General features: G+C 37.7%; 1 protein-coding gene across 1 annotated transcript in view; it reads right to left on the bottom strand.

Moving 5' to 3' along the window:
* Nucleotides 1–15121: 15121 nt before the first annotated feature.
* Nucleotides 15122–24438, bottom strand: part of MPP4 (MAGUK p55 scaffold protein 4) — a 127552-nt gene continuing 118235 nt past the window's right edge. Inside the window, exons 19-21 of the mRNA XM_053698698.1 lie at nucleotides 18573–18681; nucleotides 18238–18372; nucleotides 15122–16663 (exon numbers count right to left, since the gene is read on the bottom strand). Of these exons, the coding sequence (XP_053554673.1) occupies nucleotides 16478–16663; nucleotides 18238–18372; nucleotides 18573–18681 (430 nt within the window). The 3' untranslated portion in view covers nucleotides 15122–16477. The remainder of the gene's footprint in view (nucleotides 16664–18237; nucleotides 18373–18572; nucleotides 18682–24438) is intronic.

The following is a 24438-nucleotide window of genomic DNA, read 5'->3' as shown; positions in this document are numbered from 1 at the left end:
CAAACAAGTGCAAAATTAATAGTATAGTTAATTTACTGACTGAGAGGGAGAAGGTAGTTAATTTACTGACTGAGAGGGAGAAGGTAGTGTAGAAATAACGATCAAATGGTAAGCATACAGATCTGGTAGATCCTAATCTGCCTTCTGGGCACAGCTTCTCATAGTATGGAGTTAGCAGGAGTTTCACATTCTAATGTATTGCTCTTTTTTTGCAACATGACTGACAAGTAATAAAATAGTGCAGTCAAAATCCTTCACCAGGATTACCTGATAACATTTCCACTGCTTCGGTTATTAAACGCCGACACAATATAAGACATACATTTTCTAATGATTGTTATTTATGAGGAAGAAGAGTCACTCTCTGTACACCTTATTCTCAATTTACTATTTAATTGTACTGAGACATACACTCATAGGCTATACAAAAAAATTGATGTGGATATAGATTTTGGTGCTGTGTGTGTTTTTGCAAACATTTATTTACATCATCACTATTTAAAACTAGTAGGAAATTATGCAAAAAATAATTATTGTGCACATGCACCGTTTATGTTAACTGAATTGCTGTATTTTTTTTTTTTTTTTTTACATCTTTTTGGTTTATCTACTGCAAAAAATAAATAAATACAGTAATGCAAAGTTTAAACTGAATCTGAATATTTATTGGATCTACACTGGGAGTGGTTATATTTGATAATTCAAGGGATATTAAACCCAAATTTTTTCTTTCATGATTCAGATAGATAGATCATGCACTTTTAAGCAACTTTCTATTTATTGTCTTTGTTCTCTTGCTATATTTATTTAAAAAGCAGGAATGTAAAGCTTATGAGCTGACCCGTTTAAGGTTTAGTACCCTGGATAGTGCTTGCTTATAGGTGGCTACATTAAGATAAATTGATAATAGGAATAAATTAGAAAGTTGCTTAAAAATGTATGCTCTATCGGAATCATTAAATAAAAACATTGGGTTTAGTATCCTTTAAGGAACACTTTTAAGCTGATTGGCTCACCATTCGCTTAAAGGGATGTGGATCCCCAAAATTTTCTTTCATGGTTTATTTTAAACGACTTTCTTATAACTTCTATAATCACTTTTTCTTTACTCTCTAGGTATCTTTTGTTTACAAGCAGGGATGTAAACATAGGAGCCAGCCCATTTCTTGATCACTATATGGCAGCAGTTTTGCAAGAATGTTATCCATTTGCAAGAGCACTAGATGGCAGCACTATTTCCTGTCATGTAGTGCTCCAGATGCCTACCTAGGTATCTCTTCAACACAGAATATCGTGGGAACGAAGCAAATTTGATAATAGAAGTAAACTAAACTTTTTTTTTTAAAATGGTTTGCTCTGTCTGAGTCACAATAGAACATTTTTGCGTTTCATATCCCTTTAAGTTGTAGACAGCATCAGCATTACTTAGACATGTGTACTTAAAGGGATATAATACTCATATGCTAAATCACTTGAAACTGATGCAGTATAACTGTAAAAAGCTGACAGGAAAATATCACCTGAGCATCTCTATGTAAAAAAGGAAGATATTTTACCTCACAATCTCCTCAGCTCAGCAGCGTAAGTTCTGTGTAAAAAGTTATACTCAGCTGCTCTCAGCTGCAGGTAAAATTTTAAAAAAATGAAGAAATGAACAGCAGCCAATCAGCATCAGCAGTGCTGAGGTCATGAACTCTTTTACTGTGATCTCATGAGATTTGACTTAACAAATGAGATTTCATAGTAAGCTTTCTTTAACCTGAATAGGGAAATAATATGAGAGTGCACAAGGCTCATTCCCTTAGCTGTCCCAGGACAGACATACTAATATGCTGCTTAGAAATCCTTTACAATGGGATGTGGCTACTGAGGAACTTTTGAGGTAAAATATCTTTCTTTTTTACATAGAGATGTTCAGGTGATATTTTCTAGTCAGCTTTTTACAGCTATACTGCATCACTTTCAAGTGTTTAAACATTTGGGTATTATGGCCCTTTAATTTTTTCCTTAAAACAAAAAGCTTGGTTTCTGTAAAAAAAAAAAAAAAGTAGGTGTATATCATTTTTGTAAATGAACTTATAACTGTAGGGCATAAATTATAAGGATGCAGACTTTCTTTTATTATATATGGTATTCCGGTGTTCTTTTAATTAGAGGAAATGGAGAACTTTACTGGAACTGCTATAGGGTGATGTTTGTCATTAGCACTTAAAGGGACACTGAACCCAAATTTTTTCTTCGTGATTCAGATAGAGCATGTAATTTTAATCAACTTTCTAATTTACTCCTATTATCAAATTTTCTTCATTCTCTTGGTATCTTTATTTGAAAAGCAAGAATGTAAGTTTAGATGCCAGCCCATTTTTTGTGAACAACCTGGGTTGTCCTTGCTGATTGGTGGATAAATTTGTCAACCAATAGAAAAATGCTGTCCAGAGTTCTAAACAAAAAAAAGTTTAGATGCCTTCTTTTTCAAATAAAGATAGCAAGAGAATGAAGATAAATTGATAATAGAAGTAAATTAGAAAGTTGCTTAAAATTGCATGCTCTAGAGATCAGTTCCGGAGGAGGAGCCCAGGTGTATGGTCAGGTGAGACACCTGCTCAGCACTACCTCCACTGCAAGCAGTTGGCGGTATTTTCGCGCCTAAGCCCTTACACTGTGGGAGGCTTGCTCAAGCAAATCTATCGCTGCTGGAGCTGACATAGTGCTATTATACCGCACAAGAACTGTAAGCTGCCATACTCATTGCATCTGGTTATTAGCCCTACCCGTGCATCTCATGCTGCTATAGAAGGAAGAAGGAAGACACAGAAGGAAACTATGTTGCAATGTATTTGTGAAAGTGCTTCCTTATATCTGAATTGAAGCAGAGGACGGACCCTGATTTAAGCTAGGAGGTCTCCCGGTCTGGAGCCTCCACCTGGGTTACCCCTGGCTTGCCGGTCGAATCCGGCGCGGTGACCCGCCTCCTCCATACTGACTTCAGTAAACTGTTCTCAGACAGTTACCTGGCCCCACCTGCAAGTTCCGCTGGGTTGTGGGGGTGAGAACGCCGGACGAGTCGGCCCCCAGTGGATTCATCACGCTTTCTGTCTCTGGGGTGGAAGGTTGCCTCGCGGTTGCTCCCGGTCCGCTGTCTCCTCCCACCGGTGCTGCGTGAGGGACACGGACCGCCATCTGATCCTGGTTGTTCTCTCAGGTCACAGCCTGTCTCTTCTGCTGCCCGTTGATTCCAGCACTGGTCTGTCTGAGTGCTGTTTGACCTTTCCGGCAGCTGTGGTTAGGTGCACCCCCTTCCCACCGGTGCTGCGAGAGGGGGGTTGTGCTGAAGAGGAGCACCTTGTTCAAGATGCCTGGAAACTGGCAGGGGGTAACGTACTGATTGAAAATTCTGTGCCCCTCTTTTTTCTTCCTCTTTTTTGACACAATTATATCTCCAAAGGAGAAAGAGCAGGAGATACTTTGAGAAGAGGAAAGTAAAAACGGACACCCTGTATCTGGGTATATATAAGCAAGGCCGGATAAGGCTTAAGTTCAATGACATTGTTTCACCTGGCAGCTGGTTATGACACTGATCTCACCTATATTATTGTTGTCCATTTGTTTTTCTTTTTTTTTTCTCTCTTTCTGTCTTTGCCTGGTCTAGACCTAAAAATACCCAAATTTGTTCAAATCTCAAGTGTGTTTAGTGATTTAAGCTAATAACTTATACAATTGGGATTAGTATATACTAAGTTAATGATTTAAATTGTGGAAATTGGGCTTAATTTTGTTTATTAATTAATCCTAGAGAGGTGCCCTCTTCTGTTTCTCCCCCTATTGATATTCAGATTTTGAACTTTGGTCTAGATTCTCACACCGCCCCTAAGCAAACAATTGTTAAGTTAGTACAATTATTGCCCAAGTTTCCATGCAGAGGTAAGGAATCCTGAACTAAGATAATTAACGGCGGTTGTTGATAACTAAGCAAGAAATTATAAGTTCTAATTCTAGAATTCTGTAAATTCTATACAGTGGATAATCGGTTTGGAATCATTTATATCTAAGCAATGTTATACCTCTGTGGCTTATATGTACTTGCTCTTATATATGTACTGAGAAGAGACCCCAAAGCCTGAGAGGCAGACTTAGGGGTTTCTTTCTGTCTTTGCCTGGTTCAGACCTAAAAATACTCAAAACTGGTCAATCTTAAGTGTGCTTAGTATTTTAAACTAATACAAGTGGGATCTGTACATATTAAGTTAATGATTTAAATTGTGGATATTGGGATTAATTGTGTATATTAATTAACCCTAGGGAGGTGCTTTCTTTTGTTCCTCCCCCTACTGATACTCAGACTTTGAATTTTGGTCTAGATTCTCATACCGCCCCTAAGCAAACAATTGTTAAGTTAGTACATTTATTTCCTAAGTTTTCATGCAGAGGTAAGGAATCCTGAATTAAGATAATTAACTGGGGTTGCTGATAACTAAGCAAGAAATTATAAGTTCTAAATTTTAGAATTTTGTAAATTCTATACAGTGGATAATGGGTTTAGAAACTCCTATCTCTGACTGTGTTCCCTTTTTACTGAGGGGATAATTCTAGTCCCCTGGTTACTGGATTATGACTGTTTAACAACTTTTTGTCTTATAGGTAGCAAATTAGTGCGTCAGAAATTGTAAAATTATTTGTACCTAGGTATTGTAATACCTCTGTGGCTTATATATATTTTCTCTTATATACGTGAAGAGACCCCAAAGCCTGAGAGGTAGACCTAAGGGCTTGGACTAAGGAAGGGAGACTCCCATTAATTCTGGGATATTTCGCACCCAGAAACCTAGGAGATTCCTTATAAGTTAGAATTAGAGGTAAATCAGAGGGTATAATATTTCTGGATATATTCTGATTTTAGGCTAAGGACTTCTAAAAAAAGAGAGGAAGAGAGAGGAAAGGGAGAGAAGAAAGGGAAAAGGAAAGGAAAAGAAAAGCCCTAATCACTCTCTCACATTCTCATTCACCCCCCTTCCCTCACTGTTCCTTACTATACGTTATCACTTTAAGGGGCTTAACCCCTTTGAATTAGTTAATACCCCAGTTTTTCTCACATCACAATCACAGATTGATGGACAAATTTATTAATACACAGGTCAAAACGTCCCCCCTAAATATGTCAGCGAGGCAAAGGGATAAAAAATCTAAGGCCCCAACAGAAGTCACGCCCGACATTCACTCTACCATCACTACCTTCCCTCACACAAACACATCACTTGATTTACAAACACTTGTTTCAAATATATCAGAAGCCTTAACACCTAAATTTGATGCCCTCAAAAACGAAATAAAACAGGATATAGTGTCACTGACAACCGAAATTCGCCTATTCGCTAGTAGATTGAGCGAGGCGGAACAAAGAATCTCTGACTTAGAGGATATGATGGGCAATCACACTGATAAAATAGACTCCTTGCACTCTAAACTCATCAAAACCCAGTCTAAATTGGAAGACCTAGAAAATCGTGCAAGACGCAATAATTTTAGGGTGATAGGGGTCCCTGAGGAAAAACAATACGAAGATCTTACTAAATTCTTAACTAAAACATTACCACAGTTACTCCAAATTCCACTAACTCACCCACAGATAGTCCTCGAAAGAGCACACAGGTTAGGCTGGCAACCTCCAGACAAAGAAAACCCTAGACCAAGACCAATTATAGCAAAAACACTTAATTATCAAGATAAAGTTTTACTATTACAATCTTATAAAAAAAATCAACCTATCCTCTTAGGGGAAACTAAAATAATGCTTTTTCAGGATTTTTCAGCTGAAACATCAGCCAAGAGGAGGGAGCTGGCCCCAATCTGTACTAGATTAATAAATCAAGGATATCGAGCCACCATCATTTACCCAGCCAGACTGAAAATCATTATAGAGAACCAGACACATTTCTTTGATTCAGCCAGGGAAGCAGAAAAATTTATAAATCAACCCCCTGCTCCAGATCAAGGGCTAAGACTTCAGGCAATGACTAACACCTAAGCATAGTTAACTAAACCTGAGTTATAGCCTCTCTCTTTCTCTCTTTCATGGCAGTTCACCATAAGGATGGTAAACGAGGCCCTCGGTGGTCCTCGGTTGTGTTTCTGTGTTATTGTTGTGGTTTTTTTTTTTTTTTTTTTTTTTTTTTTTCTCTCTCTCTTTTCTCTCTCTCTCCTTTTCTTTTTTCCCTTACGATAATATAGATGGCCAACACGTTTAACAGATTTAGACTGACCTCCTGGAATATTGGGGGTGTTACCTCCCCAATCAAACGAAAAACAATAATAGCACACTTAAGAAGAATTCATACTGATATTGCCTTTATACAGGAAACCCACTTAAAGACAGAAGAAATATTAAAACTCAAATGCTCATGGGTTAAAGAAGTTTTATTTTCACCTAGCAAACAGAGAAAGGGAGGAGTAGCAATTCTTTTGGGGAAAAAGCTAAATTATCAAATTCTGCATACAAAAAATGACTCTGAGGGAAGATTTATCATGGTAAAAATTAAGATTGATAAAGTAATATACACATTATGTAACATTTATGCCCCTAATGTTATTAATTGGTCTTTCTGGGAATCATTGCAGGCAGACATTATGATCTATAAAGAGGGTTACCTGATAGTTGGAGGGGACTTTAATATGGCACCCCAATACCCCTTAGATAGATTAAGACAACACCCATTGGCCCCCAGAACTAAAAGAGATAATATTGAATCCAAACTGTTTAACAGACTTTTTCAAAATCTAGGGGTTAGGGATATCTGGAGGTCACAAAACCCGGACTTAAGGGATTACACATGCCTTTCTAAGGTGCATAAATCACTCTCAAGGATAGATCTTCTTCTTTTGGACGAAGAATTATGCAAAACGAGAGTAATGGCAGGGATTCTTCCCATATGTATCTCTGACCACGCCCCTATTTTCTTGGAGTTCCAAGCTAGTGACCCCACTACCACAAGTAATCGATTTCACTTCCCATCTTACCTAGCCATGGATCTCAAATTTAAGAACTGGGTAAAACTTAAGTTAGAAGAATATATATCTTTCAATCAGGATTATATCAATCGTCCCACCATTTTCTGGGAGACAGCAAAAGCAGTGATCAGAGGTGAGATTCTGGCATATTGTATTAGGAGGACAAAGAAATTGAAATTTAGGGAGAAAGAAATCTTAAAAGCAGTATCTAATACATACAATGGTTATCTTCTACAAAAAACATCCAGCACCTGGGAACGATATACCCAGGCGCTGAAAGATAGAGATACTTTTCTTCTCTATAAGACTTCTCAGAAGGAGCTGAGATTCCAAGCTAAACTTTACAGATATGGTAGTAAGTCGGGTAAACTTTTAGCAAGATTAGTTAAAAAAGATAAAGAGGTTTCCCTAATTGACTCCCTACTTGAAGATGGTAAACTGATAACAAAAATGGACGATATATCACAGATATTTTCATCCTATTATAAAGATTTATATTCTTTAAAAAATTCAAATATACTTGCTCGTGAAGATTTTTGGAGTAAGATTGTATCCTCATCAGTATTATCTGACCAGATTGAAAATCTGAATCTCCCGATCACTGAAATGGAAGTATCAAGAGCAATTCATGACTTACCTTTGAATAAAGCTCCAGGCCCGGATGCCCTCCCCAACGAATTTTACAAAATTGCAAAGTTAACAATTTTGCCATATCTAACCTCATTATATAACAACATATATATAAAGGGTAACCCCCCTTCTCCTAATTTTGCAGCTTCCTGTACTACGCTGATCCTTAAGCAAGGTAAGGATCCAAAGAGGAAGGAGTCATATAGACCCATAGCCTTGCTTAATTCAGATTACAAAATTCTTACCACCATTCTGGCCTCGAGACTCCAAACAATTCTTCCTGGTGTTATTCATAAGGACCAAGCGGGCTTTATGTCCAAGCGTAACTCTTCAGCTAAGATAAGAGAATTGCTTCTTACTATTGATTTTTTCAGTACTGGGGAGAGTATGGGGGCTGGAGGGCAGGGGGTCACTCCTGATCTAGCTGTTATAGCAATAGATGCCGAGAAGGCTTTTGATTCAATACACCATGATCATTTAATTCACTCCTTGCAACATTTCGGTTTTCATGGTAATTTCCTTAACTTTGTTAGCAATCTATATAATGTAGCGTCTACAAAAATGTTAATTAATGGCTCGATTTCCTCAGATATTTGGCTTAAAAGAGGTACTCGTCAGGGGTGCCCTCTTTCCCCACTTCTCTTTAATGTTTCCATTGAACCCTTGGCCATATGCATTAGGCAACAGCTGGAGGGGATTAAGATTGGCACGGAAGAGCTGAAAATAGCTCTGTATGCCGATGATGTTCTAATTTACATGTCTAACAGTGCCAACAATATTCCTAAACTTATATCCATCATTGAACAATTCGGTTCCTTCTCCGGGTATAGAGTGAATACCACAAAATCGGAACTTATGTGGATTAAACCCCCCAAGGAACCTATGCTAAACATACCCTTCAAAATAGTCTCCAGAGCTTTTAAATATCTAGGGTTAATGATTTCACCTAATCCGGAAAAATGGTATAACCTTAACATCACCCCAGTTCTTAATAGAGTTATGAAGACTCTTAAAAATTGGCAGAATCTCCCCCTCTCGTTGTCAGGCCGCATAGCCTTATATAAAATGATTTGTCTTCCCAAAATTTTATATGTAATACAAAACATGTCATTGATCATAAGGGGAAGAGATTTGACAATATTTAACACTTCTCTGAGAAAATTCCTGTGGCAAAATAAAAAACCCAGAATTTCCTTACTTAAACTTTCTCTCCCCAGAGAACTAGCGGGCCTGGCGCTACCAGATTTAAAACTTTATAACTATGCCTTTTTACTACGCCTAATTTTGGACTGGGTACATGAGAGAGACTACGTCACTAACAATAATCTAGAAAGGAACATAATACATCCATATCTCCCTTTAGCAACTATTCACTGTATTGTTGCTCAATTACCGAAGGAGGTGAAAAAGATGAGAACAATCTATAACCCCCTTCAAGCTTGGTGGAAAGTGTGCAAACTCTTAGGTGTTGAACATAGGATTTCTAAGTTCATGCCACTATCAGGTAACCCTCAATTTCAAGCGGGAATTCAATTTTCACCTTTCCAGAGATGGTATAAGGTAGGGCTAAGAAAGCTCTCTCAGTTACTAGATTTTGAAAGAACATGCATAAAAACCTTTGGTGCACTGAGAGCGGAATATAAACTCCCCCAAAAAGATTTCTTTGCGTATTTACAAGCAAGGCATTTCGCATCTAATATAATAAGCACTTACGGTTGGAATTGGTCACAGGGGCCAATAGAGAAATGGCTTATCTTAGCTAAAATTGGTACTATGTCAATTTCAACTAGTTATACAGATTTGAGCTCTATAAAAGGAGCCTCTAATCTGGAAAAAATCTCCACTAACTGGGCTCCTGCTTTAAGGCAAAGTTTTATAGAGACTAGTTGTATCCAATTCTCAATTGCGGAAACTAAACGAGTCACTCTTTCTTCCACATGGAGAGAATCCCACATTAAATTATTATTAATGACTTTTTTTACTCCAGAAAAGGGAGCGCGGTACGGTAATTTTAAATTTAGCTCTTGCCCTAAATGTTCCCTTCCTTCTGCTAATCTTATACATATGTTCTGGGATTGCCCAAAACTTCAACAATTTTGGTCGAAATTACAATACTGGCTTAATACTATTCTGGGAACCTCCTCTCTGAGATTAGAGGTATCTCACATTATATTTTTATGGAAGGACTTAGAAGCGCAGATAGGCAATTCCAAAATTGTTAATATGGCCATATTAGCAGCCAGATACTTAATTCTCAGAAAATGGCGGGGAGGGACTGTCCCCAGTATCCCGGAGGTCAAAAATTGTCTAAAAAAACAATGTACTCTTGAGCAAATGGATACTAATTTAAATGAGGAACGAGAGGTCATTTCATTCTTTAAGAAGTGGGCACTTTTTATTAAATCTTTTCCCTCAAGTGAAATTGACCTCCTGATTCATCCATTTAGAAACTCAGAAATGGTGTTGTTGGGCCTATGGTAATTCACTCACTCTCTTTCCTGGTTTATTTTTTCCCCTTATTTCCCTTTTTTTTTTTTTTTTTTTTTTTTTTTTTTTTTTTTTTCCTCTTAGTTCTATTACTTGTCTGTATGTACGTCGGCTGTTTGTTGTTGCTGGGTCCACCCCAGTTAAGGATGAGGATTGCCGATTAAGTTATTGTCATCTCTTAACTGGACGTATTTTAAGTTAGAGGGGGAAAGTTAAACCTCTCCAACAGGTGATCATTTATTTGAGTGGAACAAACACTGAAATTTCACATTAGGCAGGTTAGCCTTACATAAGGTATACTTTTTCTTTTTTTGGTTTTTGTCTGGTTTTGTTTTTTTTTTTTTTTTTTTCTGTTCTCTTTTTTCTTTTCATTAATTAGATGTTTCTGTGTTTTTATGAGTGTTCATTTGTTTTTGTATTTTACTTAATCAGGAAAAGCCCAACTAGGTGTACAAATATTTCATATAAAGGGATCAGTAATTTGGTATGTGTTATGTGAAATTTTCCATTTAAAATTGTTTTGTTTTGTAATATATTTCGTGTTATCTGGCCCTGCGAGGCACAAAGAGATTGAATTAATTTGATTGTACACTCTGTTGGTTATAAATAAACATTATAAAAAAAAAATAAAATTGCATGCTCTATCTGAATCACAAAAGAAAAAATTTGGGTTCAGTGTCTCTTTAAGTATATGGTATACTTTTAAACTGTGTGTAGGTTTTGCATAACTATTCCAGGGTCTTTAATATTAGGTTGTTTGTTTGTTTTTAAATAATCTTTTATTGAGAATCTTGGTACATAAACGTCATTGAGATGATATAACAAGTAATATACATGAACAATTAAAGTTGACTCTTAACAATAGTTACATAAATGACAATTAAATCTTATACATCGACAAGCGATAGTTGTACATTACATAGTTATCAATAATTAGAGAATATCATTTTATAGTATATAGAGATAATAGCATTTAACAGTGGTTAATTCAATAGTTACGTGTGAACCAACTGATACAGGAAACACCATTACTCTGATAATAATAACCACATAAATTATACATCTGTAATGAAATAGGAATAGTTTAGTATGACCCTAAGGTGGGTGTACAAGGTACCTTTCATACAGATATAATGAGAAGGGAAATTCAGCAGGTAAACACCGCTATGGAAATATGAAAAGGGGGGGACTATCTCCCATGAACTTTTGTATTTTCGAATGCAATATCAAGGGTGTTCTAGTATTTTATGAGATATATGGCTAGACAGTATGCAAATTACAGGTTGCAGGTTTAATGGAGAGTAACTTGAAAATGAAATGGGCTATGTGAGATTCTGGGTTGTGAAAGTGTGACATTTCACCAACTATAGCACATAACTATATTAAATATAAGGAACCAGAACAATAAACCAGATATCAAAGTAATACATATGTTTAAGTTCTAAAGGGCAGGATATACCAATTATTTCAAGCATAATAAATGTCTGTGAATACAAGTGCAAGAGATGCATAACTGTATATAGAATATGAGGGCTGAGCCTACTGTATACTGCTATTCGCTAGTAATATGATTCAGAAAGATATTTCCGTATCTAGAAGATCTAAGTATATAAATATATACACACACATACATATATATATAAATGTTAAATTCTATACAACATTTAAGCTGGACAGATAGCTCATCGTGCTAATGCACTGTTACAGAGATCTGTGGCAACCCAAGGGTTGCCGGTTCGATCCTGGCAAAGTCCTTTCATCCTTCCAAGGTCGGTAAATTGCGTACCATTAAGTTGGGTAATAATAATACCTGTTATCAGTGCCGCAAGTCGATTAAGTTTGAGCTTGGGTGCTATCCAATTATTAACATTGTGAAGAGGCTACATGTCTGCGAGATCAGGTGGTGGGTCTGACTTGACCCCACCAATATAGCTAGCAGTATCTCAAAATGTCAAACGACTGAGTTAGGTGATGTTATGGATTGTTACTTAATATCCTCGCTGGCTGAGGGAGATGTAGGAAACATGTCGGTCAAATAGAAGATTATCCTTTACTACAGCTCATTAGCAAAAAGGTCTCTCTTGGGCTCATCATTAGGTTAATGAAAAGTAAAATAATAGGGCAAACAAGTATTTAGTAAACTCACCTTATATATACTTAGGATTATAGAGGATACACAGAACTATCCATTATGATTCACAATATGAAATATATAGCAACAATACGTAGTGATCAGAATTATTGCCTGGTATATAAATGGCCAGCTGGTAGCATGTGCAGGAACATGTGAGATAAATAAGCTAATCATACTTGTGCAACAATAAAATACTGTGATACCTGTGGGCTTAGATCTAGGTTTTAGCTATACTAGTAGTAAAATATAGGGAAGTAACTCTCTGCATGATATACATTAGAGTTTAACTATATACATTTTAGTACAGGAGATATTTAAACCGGTAAGTATGTGAGTTTTATAATAATATAGCTAGAAATGTTGTATTATAAGGAGGAGTTGGCGCTGTAGCCTCCTAAATGGTCATGAACCAGGTGTTAAAGGGAATTCACTTGTCTTTTAATAACAAGGGGCTTGACTATAGATTTATACATATCTCGCACTACTGTTAAAAATAAGGAACTTCTGTATTGGGTCTCATAGTGTTCCAATTTATGATATTATATCTCTAGTTTGTTTGTTTTAGAACTATCCTATGATGTTATAGTGCACATAACCTGCCATGTGGTCCACCCCCTAGCAAGAACTGAGGTGCTTGATCATATTTAAATAAAACTTGACTACCTTATCCATGAGTATGAAATATCTATTGTCTACATCAGTGATCCTGTACTTATATGTAGTTAAAAGTATTAACAGAAGAAATGGTATAAGGTTTAGAGGCAAGTTGTGAGTGGATATGTCTCGTCTTTTAAACGGTAGACTCCTTAGAAATTAGATAGGAGATAGTACTGTCTAGGGAGCGTTAATAACTACTAACTGTGAGCTTTAGACTCCTTAAACCCATAATGGCATGGCAGTTTATAATAAATATGGAACATAATGAACATTCAAAGATAGTTGATCCACAGTTCTAGTGTGTATTCATGAAAATACAGATTAACATTAACGGTTAAACCCTTATTAAATATGGCAAGATTAGGTTAGGCTTCAGACAGTTTGTCAGCAAGTAAACAAATCTTGTAGTTTGATAGAAGCAAATACCGACATGCAAACAGTGTACATGCTACTGCAGAAGAACAATTGAATTTTAACCAGAAAAAAACATGTGTGTATGTGGTCTTAGGGGCCCCAGTAATTAACCAACCCTAGTTTAGCCTATAGTGATCTGAAAATTATAAAGAACAATGAGCGTCCAAAGTTAGCTTATAGATATCGAGGGCAGTATAAATATCACCTATTAGATGTCTAAAGAAAAACATAGAGGAGCATATTGAGGTGACTAACGGTATAAGGTTAAACACCCTGGGAGAGGTAGGATAACGCTGAGTAGTCAAGTTTGTGATGAGAGACTGTCCAGTAATAGTTCCAATCGTTCCCAAGGCCAATGAGAATAGATAAGGCCATATGGAGAATGAGTCCACAGACCGAAGATGTATAAACTCTTACCCGATCCCGGCTCTGGGGGAGCAAAAGTCCAAGTGTTCTACTCGTGTAGGGTTCTGCATAGCTATACTGTAAGTCTGTGCCGACCGGGATGCGAGATATATGTACAGCATCAGCAGCGGGTCACTTGTCCTCGATCCTAGTAAGGGAAGTGCTCCACTTCTGTTAGGCCCCAGGAACATCGGAAACTGACCATGGGAGTTGGCCGTCCTTCCCCAGACAGACAACGAAGGTATGAGGACTGTCTCCTCTTCAGGATTAAGGTAAGGATCTGTAGTGGGAGGTTGCTGAGGCGGCAGTTGCCGTGCGGGTAGGATCAATTTTCCGGTAAAACTCAGGCCGAGTTCCACTGGACCAAAGGCTCTCCCAGGCTTATTGATAAGAGGCTGGTTAGATTTGGTAGATGCCATAATTCATCAAAAATTAAGCGGAGCACCGGTATAATAAAGAATTCCAAAATCTTTATTTCAAAAAATCTTTAAAATATTTCAGCAGGAAACAAAAGTGGAGTGTTGGCACAAATAGGAGTCAGCTAGTCCAGCTGACATGTTTCGGCTTGGCGCCGTTATCAAAGCTGATGTTGTTTTATTAAGCACAGTATTTATAGAGGGGAGAATTTCTATTTTTTACTTAGATGCCATAATTCCCCCATATTCGCAGGGGTTCTCTGATAGGGGCCTTGGGATCTTATCCGGTAGTGAGTACTCCCTTACTGGTATTCAGATGAGTTAGTATTCTCCTCCCGGGTAGCCCTCCTCAAAGTTATAATGAGATCTTTGAAGCTGTTGTCCAGTTTGCATGCTAGGTTTTGTAATAGGGCATGCAAGAGTCTATGAGGATCCTCCATGTTAGATGGTTGTATATTAGCAGTCAATCTAAAACAGCTAAACACGGGGGGCGGGGGTGTTGGGAGCTATGTTTAACGCTTTGTAATATGCGCCACAAAAGTTATATTCTTACCCCTTTCTGTTGTTTTTTGGTATCTTTGTATGTTATAAAAGTAATATAGGTAATGTTACTAATAAAATGCAGTTGTTCCCAGTTTCGGCAGCAAACCTTGGAATACCAAAGGGGGTAGCGTTGCCTGTTTTGGGCCGCCGCCGCCCTAGGCCTCAAAAGTCCGGTACCTCGTTCCGGTGTCAAGAACACAGTGAATATTGTGGTAAATAGTATGCTACTGGGTAGCACTATAGTAGAGATTGTTGATAACAAATAATCACTGTAGGATGGCTCCAATATTGGCAGATTTTTCAGAGTTTCAGCCGGAGCTCTGGGAAGTTGCAACCATTCAAGATTGCTGTTCGGACACGCCCCCTATATGAGTATATTTTTATATAAGATTTTTCGTATTTATTTTGTTCACAGAAATACATAGGGCAATAATTAGTAAGTATTTTTTTTATTTTGTGATGAATTGTATACATGTTAGAGGGCCATTGGCAGATATGAACCACAGAGAATGTACCATGCAACCCTAAAAACTGGAATAAGCATGTCATTTTTTTTTTTTTTAAATCATATTAGTTTGGAATGTTAAAAACAAAGTGTATACTATTAGGATATTGTGTTGCAACAGGAAGTTGTAGGACTAATGATGAGATCCATACAAAAACTGATCTTCTTATGCAGGGATGAAGATTAAAGACAATGTGCGGGGCTTAAAGGGACATGAAACCCACATTTTTTTTTCTTTCATGTTTAGAAAGAGCATGCAATTTAAAGAAAAACTGTCCAATATACTTCTATCATCTAATTTACTATCTAAATAGGCTCAGTAGCTGCTGATTGGTGGATACCTTGTGTGATTGGCTCACCCATGTGCATTGCTATTTCTTCAACAGAGGATATCTAAAGAATGAAGTAAATTAGATAACAGGAGTAAATTAGAAAGTTGTTTAAAACTATATTCTCTATCTGAATCATGAAAGAAAATTTTTGGGTTTCATGTCCCTTTAACATAGTATTAAGTATCATAACAAAACACTCTATTAGCTTATTTGATTTTTAAATTAGGATGTCTTTAATTTTCTGTCTCCCGACCAATCTTAGTTTTCTTATTTTTCTAATCTCTCAAATTACATTATAGTGAAATGTAAAACTATTAAACAAATCAATAAAGGTTAAAAATCTTTACTCATATAAACAGAAGGCAGGAAATGCATTGTTTTACTTGTTCTGCAGTTGCCACAAAGCAATGTACCTCCTAATTCTTAAAATAGAAATACTTTTCTGAACAGAAAGCAAATCAACAATAATTTATATAAAAAATATAGATCACTTATTTTTCATTCACTTACAAAGGTTAACATTGATTAAAATGACCAGTATTCAAGACCTCCCAATTCTACTGGTTTTGGGATTATCCTTGTTGGAAAGGATAAGCGCTACTTGTGCTGCGTAATTTCTAGTAGGGATAATTGTAAAACCAGTGGTAGATTTTGAGAATTGAATTTGGGTGTTTCTTTGTTGGTTAATATACATGATACAAATAAATAATATGTGAGATGTGTGTCTATTTATCTAACAAAAGCCTTATGATATATTAGACTGAATAAACCAATACAAAGAAATATAACATTGTTGTAGCAGATTTTTTCCATTTCTTCATCCCCTGAAGGTTCCTCTCATAATGAATTTTATTGGAAAAGGTACAAAATTATAAGAGATTGTACTGTTACATTAATGCAACGAAAAAGTCTCTAGTATATGAACAATCATGAACTGATGTTTTCTCATTTATTAGGTATCGGAACAGATCCAATATGATGGGATCCACTGAGGTTCATCCTGTGCACGACGTACTATGGTCATTAACTGAACACTGGCGGTCTGCAAATTATCATTCACCACAACATTGTCAAAGAACTGACCAAGCTGAGCTTCCATCTTCTTAGCAGATTCTTCAATCTCCTGAAAATCTTCTTCCTAAAAAGGTCAAGATTACAGTGTAAGAAATGGTTATAATGAATCTGCCTAAAATGCTGTATTTAACATTCTTTATGTTTGCCAATGAATCATTATATGATTGACATATGATTTAATAAATATATATTCAGAACAGTGACTGAGTTCACTACCACAATCTGCTTTGATTTCAGTATTTCTGAAAAAACTAATTAAACAAAATATACTGTATATACTTCAATTCCACTAAAAAACGAAAAAAAAATAGGTTTGTTAGCACATAATAAAAATAAAAGATTCTCAATATGACCACTATTGCTTGAATTACTGTTTTAACTCTGGCATTGATTCTATAAGATTGCACAAAATTATACAATCCACATTATTCAAGCACTCCTTTAGAGTATCCTAGAAAATGTCTACAGATGTCACAGTGTGCTTTGTCTTTTTTTTTTTTTCTTCAAATGTTTCCAAAGATGTTCAATGGTGTTAAGGTCTCCTGCAGAGGGATTAAACACATAGTTAAAGTCATCGCCAGAGTAGCAATGCACTACTGGGAACTAGCTGAACACATCTGGTGAGTCAAATTTGTGTGGCTACAAACCAACAGCTAGCTCCCTGTAGTGCATTGTTGCTGAGCATATGTACATATGCCTTGTAACAAAGGATACCAAGAGAAAAAGGTAAATTTGATAATAGTAAATTTAAAATTGTCTTAAAATAACATGTTGTATCTGAATAATGAAAGTTTATATTCGACTTGCATGTACCATTAAGCCAGTAGGGATGACATGACTCAAGATAGAATAGAGTATTACTTTCATTTGGTCAAAGTGTAGTCGATCTTGTTCAAGTCACCAACTCGCAGAATAGGCAAAGCATCCCCGCACTTTAATATTTCCTGCACCATATTTACAAAATAAGAGGATTACAGACAGCTATTTTCAACGAAAAATGCACTTTGCTAGCCATGTTTTGGTTGTGCCTTTGCTTACTGGTGTAGGATGTTCCTAGTTCAGCTGGGATTGATGCAGATGCTCTTCTATTCTGTAATGATGGTAACTAGTATACTGGTTTTCTGATGTGGTCACTTTAGGTCTGCCTGGTCTTGCTTTGGATGAAAATGATTTAATTTCAGAAAATCTCTTCAATGTGCACTGTACTGTTCCTTTAACTTAGCAGCAATTTGGAGCTGGGACATTTTCAGCACATAGGATAAATACTTGTATAATTGCTTCTTTGACATAATTGCAAAAAAAAGTCAGTTAATATTCTTCTTCAAAGCCCCTAATAGTAGCCCTAGCAGAATCACTAGGAAAATACAGTTGCTAGGATGTTACCTTTTGATTGAAATATATAGTGTCACAACAGTTTTAAAATGTTGCACCCAAAGAGTGTGTGAAGAGGATTTTCATATAAATGACAATATAATTTAAAGATTTAAAAAAGAAAACTGATTTGTCTCAGTTTTAAATAATGTATTCTTCAATTATACATTTTTAACTAATTACAATATTTTACTACTTTTTATATAGTAGTAAAATATTAAAAATATATAAAATTTTACAGGCAATGTAATTTTTTTCAAGATGTACCTTAAACTTCATGTTTACAAAATAGTCTGTAATAATTTTCGAATTTTTTCGCGTTTGTCTCATGCAACTTCTGCTTGGTGGTTTGACGAATATAACATATGGTTTTAGTTCATGGGTTCGCACCCCACTGATGCCCTAGAAAGAAAAGAAGGTATGGCCGATTAGAATTAAGATTGATCTCAAGAATAAAAAGACAAAAAAAATTTGCATACACAAGAAAGTATAAAATATTCTTTGTAAAATGCTTTCTGTAGTCCTTTTTGAACAAATAGGTACATTTTACATCCTCATTTCTTATTTATAAATTACTACTTGTGGCACAGTTCTAAACTCACCTGTGGCTCCAAGTCAATGATGCAAATTTTTCCTTCATCTAAAACAGCTTTCACTGCATCCACACTGGTACCATACATATGTCCTTTGTGTTCCCCATATTCCAAGAAGCTGAAGATATGCAAAAATGGCAATTATTTTATGCCAAGTATATTTCTCTGGAAAGTTTAAAGAATAGGAACTTTACTTAAATTAAAGATGTTGGAAAATATTAATTATTTAAACATTAATGACACTAAAGCGTTACATTTGAAATTGGAGTTAATCTGTTAAAAAGGCAAACATGTCCAGACAAAAAACTGTCCAGCCACCATTTTCTCTTTATCTAATTCTCCTGCCTAGGCTATATATTGTCCCCAGTTATCAATTCTTTTAATTAGTCATGTTTATAAACATGATAATGAGGCTGTAGCAGAACAGACATTAAAATTAGAATTTAAATAATCAACAGCAGTAAATTATATATCTTGGCCTAATACCTAGACGAGAATGCTTATCAGATGAGATCCCTTCCAGAAGGGGGCATGGACAGAAATAGCCATGCCCCTTTTACCTATTTGAAGATGACCTCACTTGCTCATACCTCATTTCTAGACTGTCCATCATAGGATATAAGAACAAAGGATGGAAACCCTGGTCGGCATTAAAGGGACAGTACACTGTAAAATAGTTGTTATATGAATGTATTTTCAATGACTTATTATACCAGCTGCAGAGTATAAAATGTATGATAAATTGCATTTTCAGGTTTATTTGTGTATATAAAGTAGCTGGGTTTGTGCTTTTAAACCACAGCCTATTACAATGGGTTGGGCTTCAGGTAATATCATATCTCATTACGTTGTCACTTTCTGTACACACACTTGCTTCCTTATCTTATATTTGTCTGGAAAACTAAAGCGCAATACATAGAGAGAACAATGGAAAATTATCAATTCTTTCCTATGACATGGAGAGTCCATGACGTCATTCCCAGTCATTATCTTTGCCTCTGTCAATGAAGGTTGTGCAAAGATGGTGTCTGAATATATTTAATCCTTTTATGGGTACTTTTCCCTGCAAGCAAGGATTAGGGGCTATGCTGTGTCCATGTCAATCTCTTTAGTAAGAGTAATGGTGGCTGTTAGCGGTTAGAAAGTGGCAAGGTTGCTTTATTTCTAACGATATTGCTACCCCTTCATAGAAAGCCAGGGTTGGTTACTCTGCTCTTTCTTTTTCTTCAGGTCCCTGTCAGCGACCAGAGGTGGCATTCAAACCTGAAGCTGCTGTTACTACTCAACAGCAGAAGACTCTGGAGGGTAAGTCCTTTTCATATATATTTTACAGGAAGATTTATAGAAGACAGGACTGGAAGACCAGGGACCTAGTGGGACCTGTTACCTCCTGAAGGGGTTCTCATTTATTACCTTATATTACTGTTCTTCAGTTATATTGCAGCTGAGCAGCTACAAAGGAAAATTTTGCAGCTTCCATATCAGGGCAATTCTATTGTTAACCCTGTTTTTATGGTGTGTGAGGATTTCTATTAAGATATTAATTTATTTCACACTTATTTTCCCTACTCCGGACGTTTTTACGGTCCCTTAAAGTGCTCAGAGTGTTTTTGGGCTTGTATTCTGGCATATCCCTCTGTTCGTTAATTTGTGAGGGATAAGACCGGTGATGGTGCAGTATGTTTTTTCGTGCCTGTTATAGGATTACAGCCATAACTGAAATTGCCGGGAACGGTACTAGGCGTCATAGCTAAAAGGTGCAGGTGTTTTTTGCTGCACACAGTAGCGGCCCTCGGCTGTGCTGCTTTTGCTAATTTGACGCTGATAAATGGCTGCATTCGCAGCTCTCATTATAGGCACAGTATTAGTAGGATAGTAACCAACAAGGAGAAAATAGTGTATCACAGGTGGGTTACCATATAAAGCCCATGAGCCAAATCGTTCATTTAATACCCATAAAAGGAGTGTACACAAAATGTATTGAAAAACTGTTTGCTGAAAAACACACAATCCCTGGATAAGTGGCTCAGTAGTGTAGAGTAGTGTATCCAGACCCCTCTGTGCTGTTCTCCGTAATAAGGGGCTGCTCGGTTCTTCCTCCATCTGTAAGTGGTGCCTAAGGGGCAGCCTCCAATGGCGGCGTGCTCCGTATCTCCTGATACCTTGCAGCAATGTAAAGGGCCCCTGCAGTTACACTGACAGTCGCAAAGTGCTCACTCTGAGACCAAAATAAGATACAATCAAAAAGGAAGGAAGAGGAGCACAAAAGTGAATGCAGTTGTGGAGTTGCTTATTCAAACGTAGCCATAGAAAAAAAAAATGTATTTAGCATAGTGAAAATAGACAATACACATCTGTAGAGTGAATACAGAGGGTACCTTAAGCTGTATGACTGATCGGCTGACGCGTTTCAGCGACTTGCCTTACTCCTAGCCTAATTAAAACTAAAAATTAGTGAACTTAAAATGAACAGCCCTGTCTCTCATTGGACACCGGGTTCACACCCCTCTCTTACTTTGTTCCAATGAGAGGACAGAGAGTACACCCAGCCCACTCTTGAGCTGTCTATAGGACAAACCTAGTGCTCCCTTATATGCTGAACACACTGTCGCTGTTTGTATAGCCCGTAGTTCCACCAGCAAAGCGAGCATAATAATCCAAACATACTGGGATGCAATACCTGCAATGCTCCAAGTTAGCTGGTGGAGAATAAGAGCAACACAAAGCTAGTGAGTGGTTTACTGCCTGTAGAAAACCAGACCTAAAGGTAACAGTGGTAGCTCAAATAAGTTCATAAATACCACTGCCCAAAAACATGCCCTGAGTACAATAGGTACATACCCATCCTAGCCCCAGTGTCATACTGAATAAAGGGGAGGTATTAAGTATCACTATGGTAAAAGAGCCTAAAACTACGAGGGGCTGTGGGGCCAAGTGGAAGGGGGGAAGTGGAAAAAGGGGGGGAGGGGGGAGGAGGGGGAGTTGGGAAAGGGGGAGATGCCAAAAAACACCAATAATGGACTGCCGGTGCACAGAGTGCCAGGGCCAATATAGTTGATAGTCCCTATCCTGGAAGGCCACAGATGTCACTAAACTGTGCACAATCCGGCGTGGAAGCAAAGGGAAAGTAAGGTATGGAAAAGATTGTCAGTGTAGAGGTACCAGGGAATAGGGGAGATGAAAGGGATCAGATCCCTGGGATTAAGTCACATAGACTGTATGCTAGTTGGGGAAGAAGGGGAAGGGGAATTTCATGTGAGGATATAGGCTATATACCGTATATATATATATATATATATATATATATATATATATATATATATATACACACACACTGTAGCAACATATAAGCAATAGACATACAAGAGGAAGGGAGGGCAGACCACAGGTATGCTGTGTGGGGTGTAGATCTCACCAAAAATTGATGAGATCAAATTCAGAGTTAAGGCCCTCCGGAACTCGAGTCCTCAACTTAAAGATCCAGAAGGCCTCTCTCCCCCAACTTGCATGCTCTGTCCTCTCCTCCTCTCAATGGCTGTATCCTCTCAATGATTGTCCAAGTGAAGGACGCTAGACTCTTGGAGTGAAAACCAGAGAAGTGACCTATCAGGGGTGTGGTGAGAGTGCCCGCTCTTATATCCGACAGGTGCTCTTTAATTCAAGTTCTTGCTTCCCTGGTAGTCAACCCTACATACTGTCGGGAGCAGTCTCTGCAGGTGATGACATACACTATATAAGTTGACCTACAGTTCAGGTAGGAATTTATTTTGAATGCCTGGCCTGTATTCATAGATCTAAAAGTGTTGCCTGTGGCCAGCCTTTCACAAGCCACACATGTTTGGTGGTGACACCGGAAAGTGCCCTTGCAGCTGAGCCACAAGGAGGTAGTGGGCTCTTTGTGTTTGATCCTAGTCGGGGCTACTATGTTCCCTATGGACCTATTCCTCTTATATGAGTATCGTATACCTTTCTCCACTACTCCCTGTAGGCCGTCATCCTCTGAAAGTAGGCTAAAATGTTTCTCTACTATTCAGCAAATATCCTTGTACTGCCTAGAATACTCAGTTAAGAAGGTGATCTTGGCATTTTCTCCTCCTGTGGAGTTGCTCTTAGAAGCCCTTATGGCCCCTTTCTTGCTTGGCCCCAACAGGCTTTCCCTTGTTATGCCTCTCACAGATTTTCTGGCCTCTGATATAGTGCGACTACTGTACCCTCTCTCCTGGAGCATATTGGTCAGATCATCCGCCTGCCTCTCATATACCTCAGACTCTGTGCAATTTCTCTTCAGGTGAATGAACTGACCTTTGGCTACACCCTTAAACACCCCCTGCGGATGGCAGCTGGTGGCATGCGGCAGGGAGTTGCCCGAAATGGGCTTGCGGTAAACCTCCGTCATAACCTTAAAGACCAGGGGTACCCCTTAACATCAGATCCAGGAAATTAATAGACCATTTTTGAACTTCATTAGTGAAGCTAATGCCTACGGTATTATTATCTAGGTTGTCTACAAATTTTTTGTTTCAATTAGGAGTAAGGCAAGTCGCCGAAACGTGTCAGCCAATCAGTCATACAGCTCAAGGTACCCTCTGTATTTTCCCCCGGGGTCTTAACCCTGTATTCACTCCACAGTTGTTTATTGTCTATTTTCACTATGCTAAATACATTTGTTGTTTCTATAGCTACGTTTGAATAAACAACTCCGCACTGCATTCACTTTTGTGCTCCTCTTCCTTCCTTTTTGATTGTACAGTATTAGTAGGGGCGCTTGTGTAGTAGAGTGCCGGTATAAATGACCGCATTCGCGGTCCACAGCTGGGGAGTTTATATTAATATGGCGCTGGGGTATATGGCTGCAATCGCAGCACACAGTATAGACGCAGCACACACAATGGGCGCTTGAGTAATTGAGCGCCGGTGTAGATAGCTGCATTCGTGGTCCGCAGCGGAGGCGCTTGTGAAAATATGGCATTGGAGTATTTGGCTGCTTTGCAGCATACACTATAGACTCAACAAAAGTATGGGACGCTGGTGTTCACGTATATAACTTTTATTTTCTCTTTTCATACAGAGAAATTGTTTTGTTTTTTCGGTGGCTATATAATTATTTATATGTTTTTTCTGACTTCTCAGCTCCACCATTATGGATGTTTTTTATTACACCGCTAGGTTCTTTTGCAGGGATTTATCTTCACTGCAGATATCTCAAAATGACATGTCTCTACAAATACTGTTATTTCATGCATGGTAGATTGTAATAATTTTTACAATATTACATTTTTATTCGGCACTTTTCTTTCAGAACCTGTTTGTTTTGAGAGTGTGTTTTCCTTAGTATTTGTCGCCCTCTGATGGTCCCTCCTAAATCAGAAAATGCAGCTCCTTTTTCTCTCCAGTCTGCTATTTGCCCATTGGGGGCTCAATGCATGGAGGTGATTGGTCTGATGATTGTTTCCATGGACATCATTTCTTTTGCTTGATTCTTTTTGAGACCTCTACAACTATGCATGCTCAGTCAGTGGAACAGAGTCCATTCAAATTTATCGCAATGGATAGATCTGGATCCCATATCAAGAGACTATCTCTTGTGGTGTATTTCACAGGAGAATCTGGCTCGGGACACTTGCTTCCTGAGACCTTCTTGGGTGATTGTGTCTACGGACGCCAGCCTGTTAGGCTGGGGAGCAGTTTTGGGCTCTCTAAAGCTCAAGACCTGTAGACTTGGGAGGAGTCTTCTCTCCCCATAAACATCTGGGAGGAGAAAGGTTTGACAGTTGAGAGCAATATTCAATGCCTTGGTAGCTTGGCCTCAATTTTCCTTTGTCCAATGTATCAGATTCCAGTCAGACATCACCACCTCATTGGCTTTCATCATCCA

The sequence above is a fragment of the Bombina bombina genome, chromosome 1, assembly GCF_027579735.1.
Source record: "Bombina bombina isolate aBomBom1 chromosome 1, aBomBom1.pri, whole genome shotgun sequence".
Taxonomy (NCBI): Eukaryota; Metazoa; Chordata; class Amphibia; order Anura; family Bombinatoridae; genus Bombina; species Bombina bombina.
Note: the sequence above shows the minus strand (reverse complement) of the source record. Positions and strands in the feature narration are given on the sequence as shown.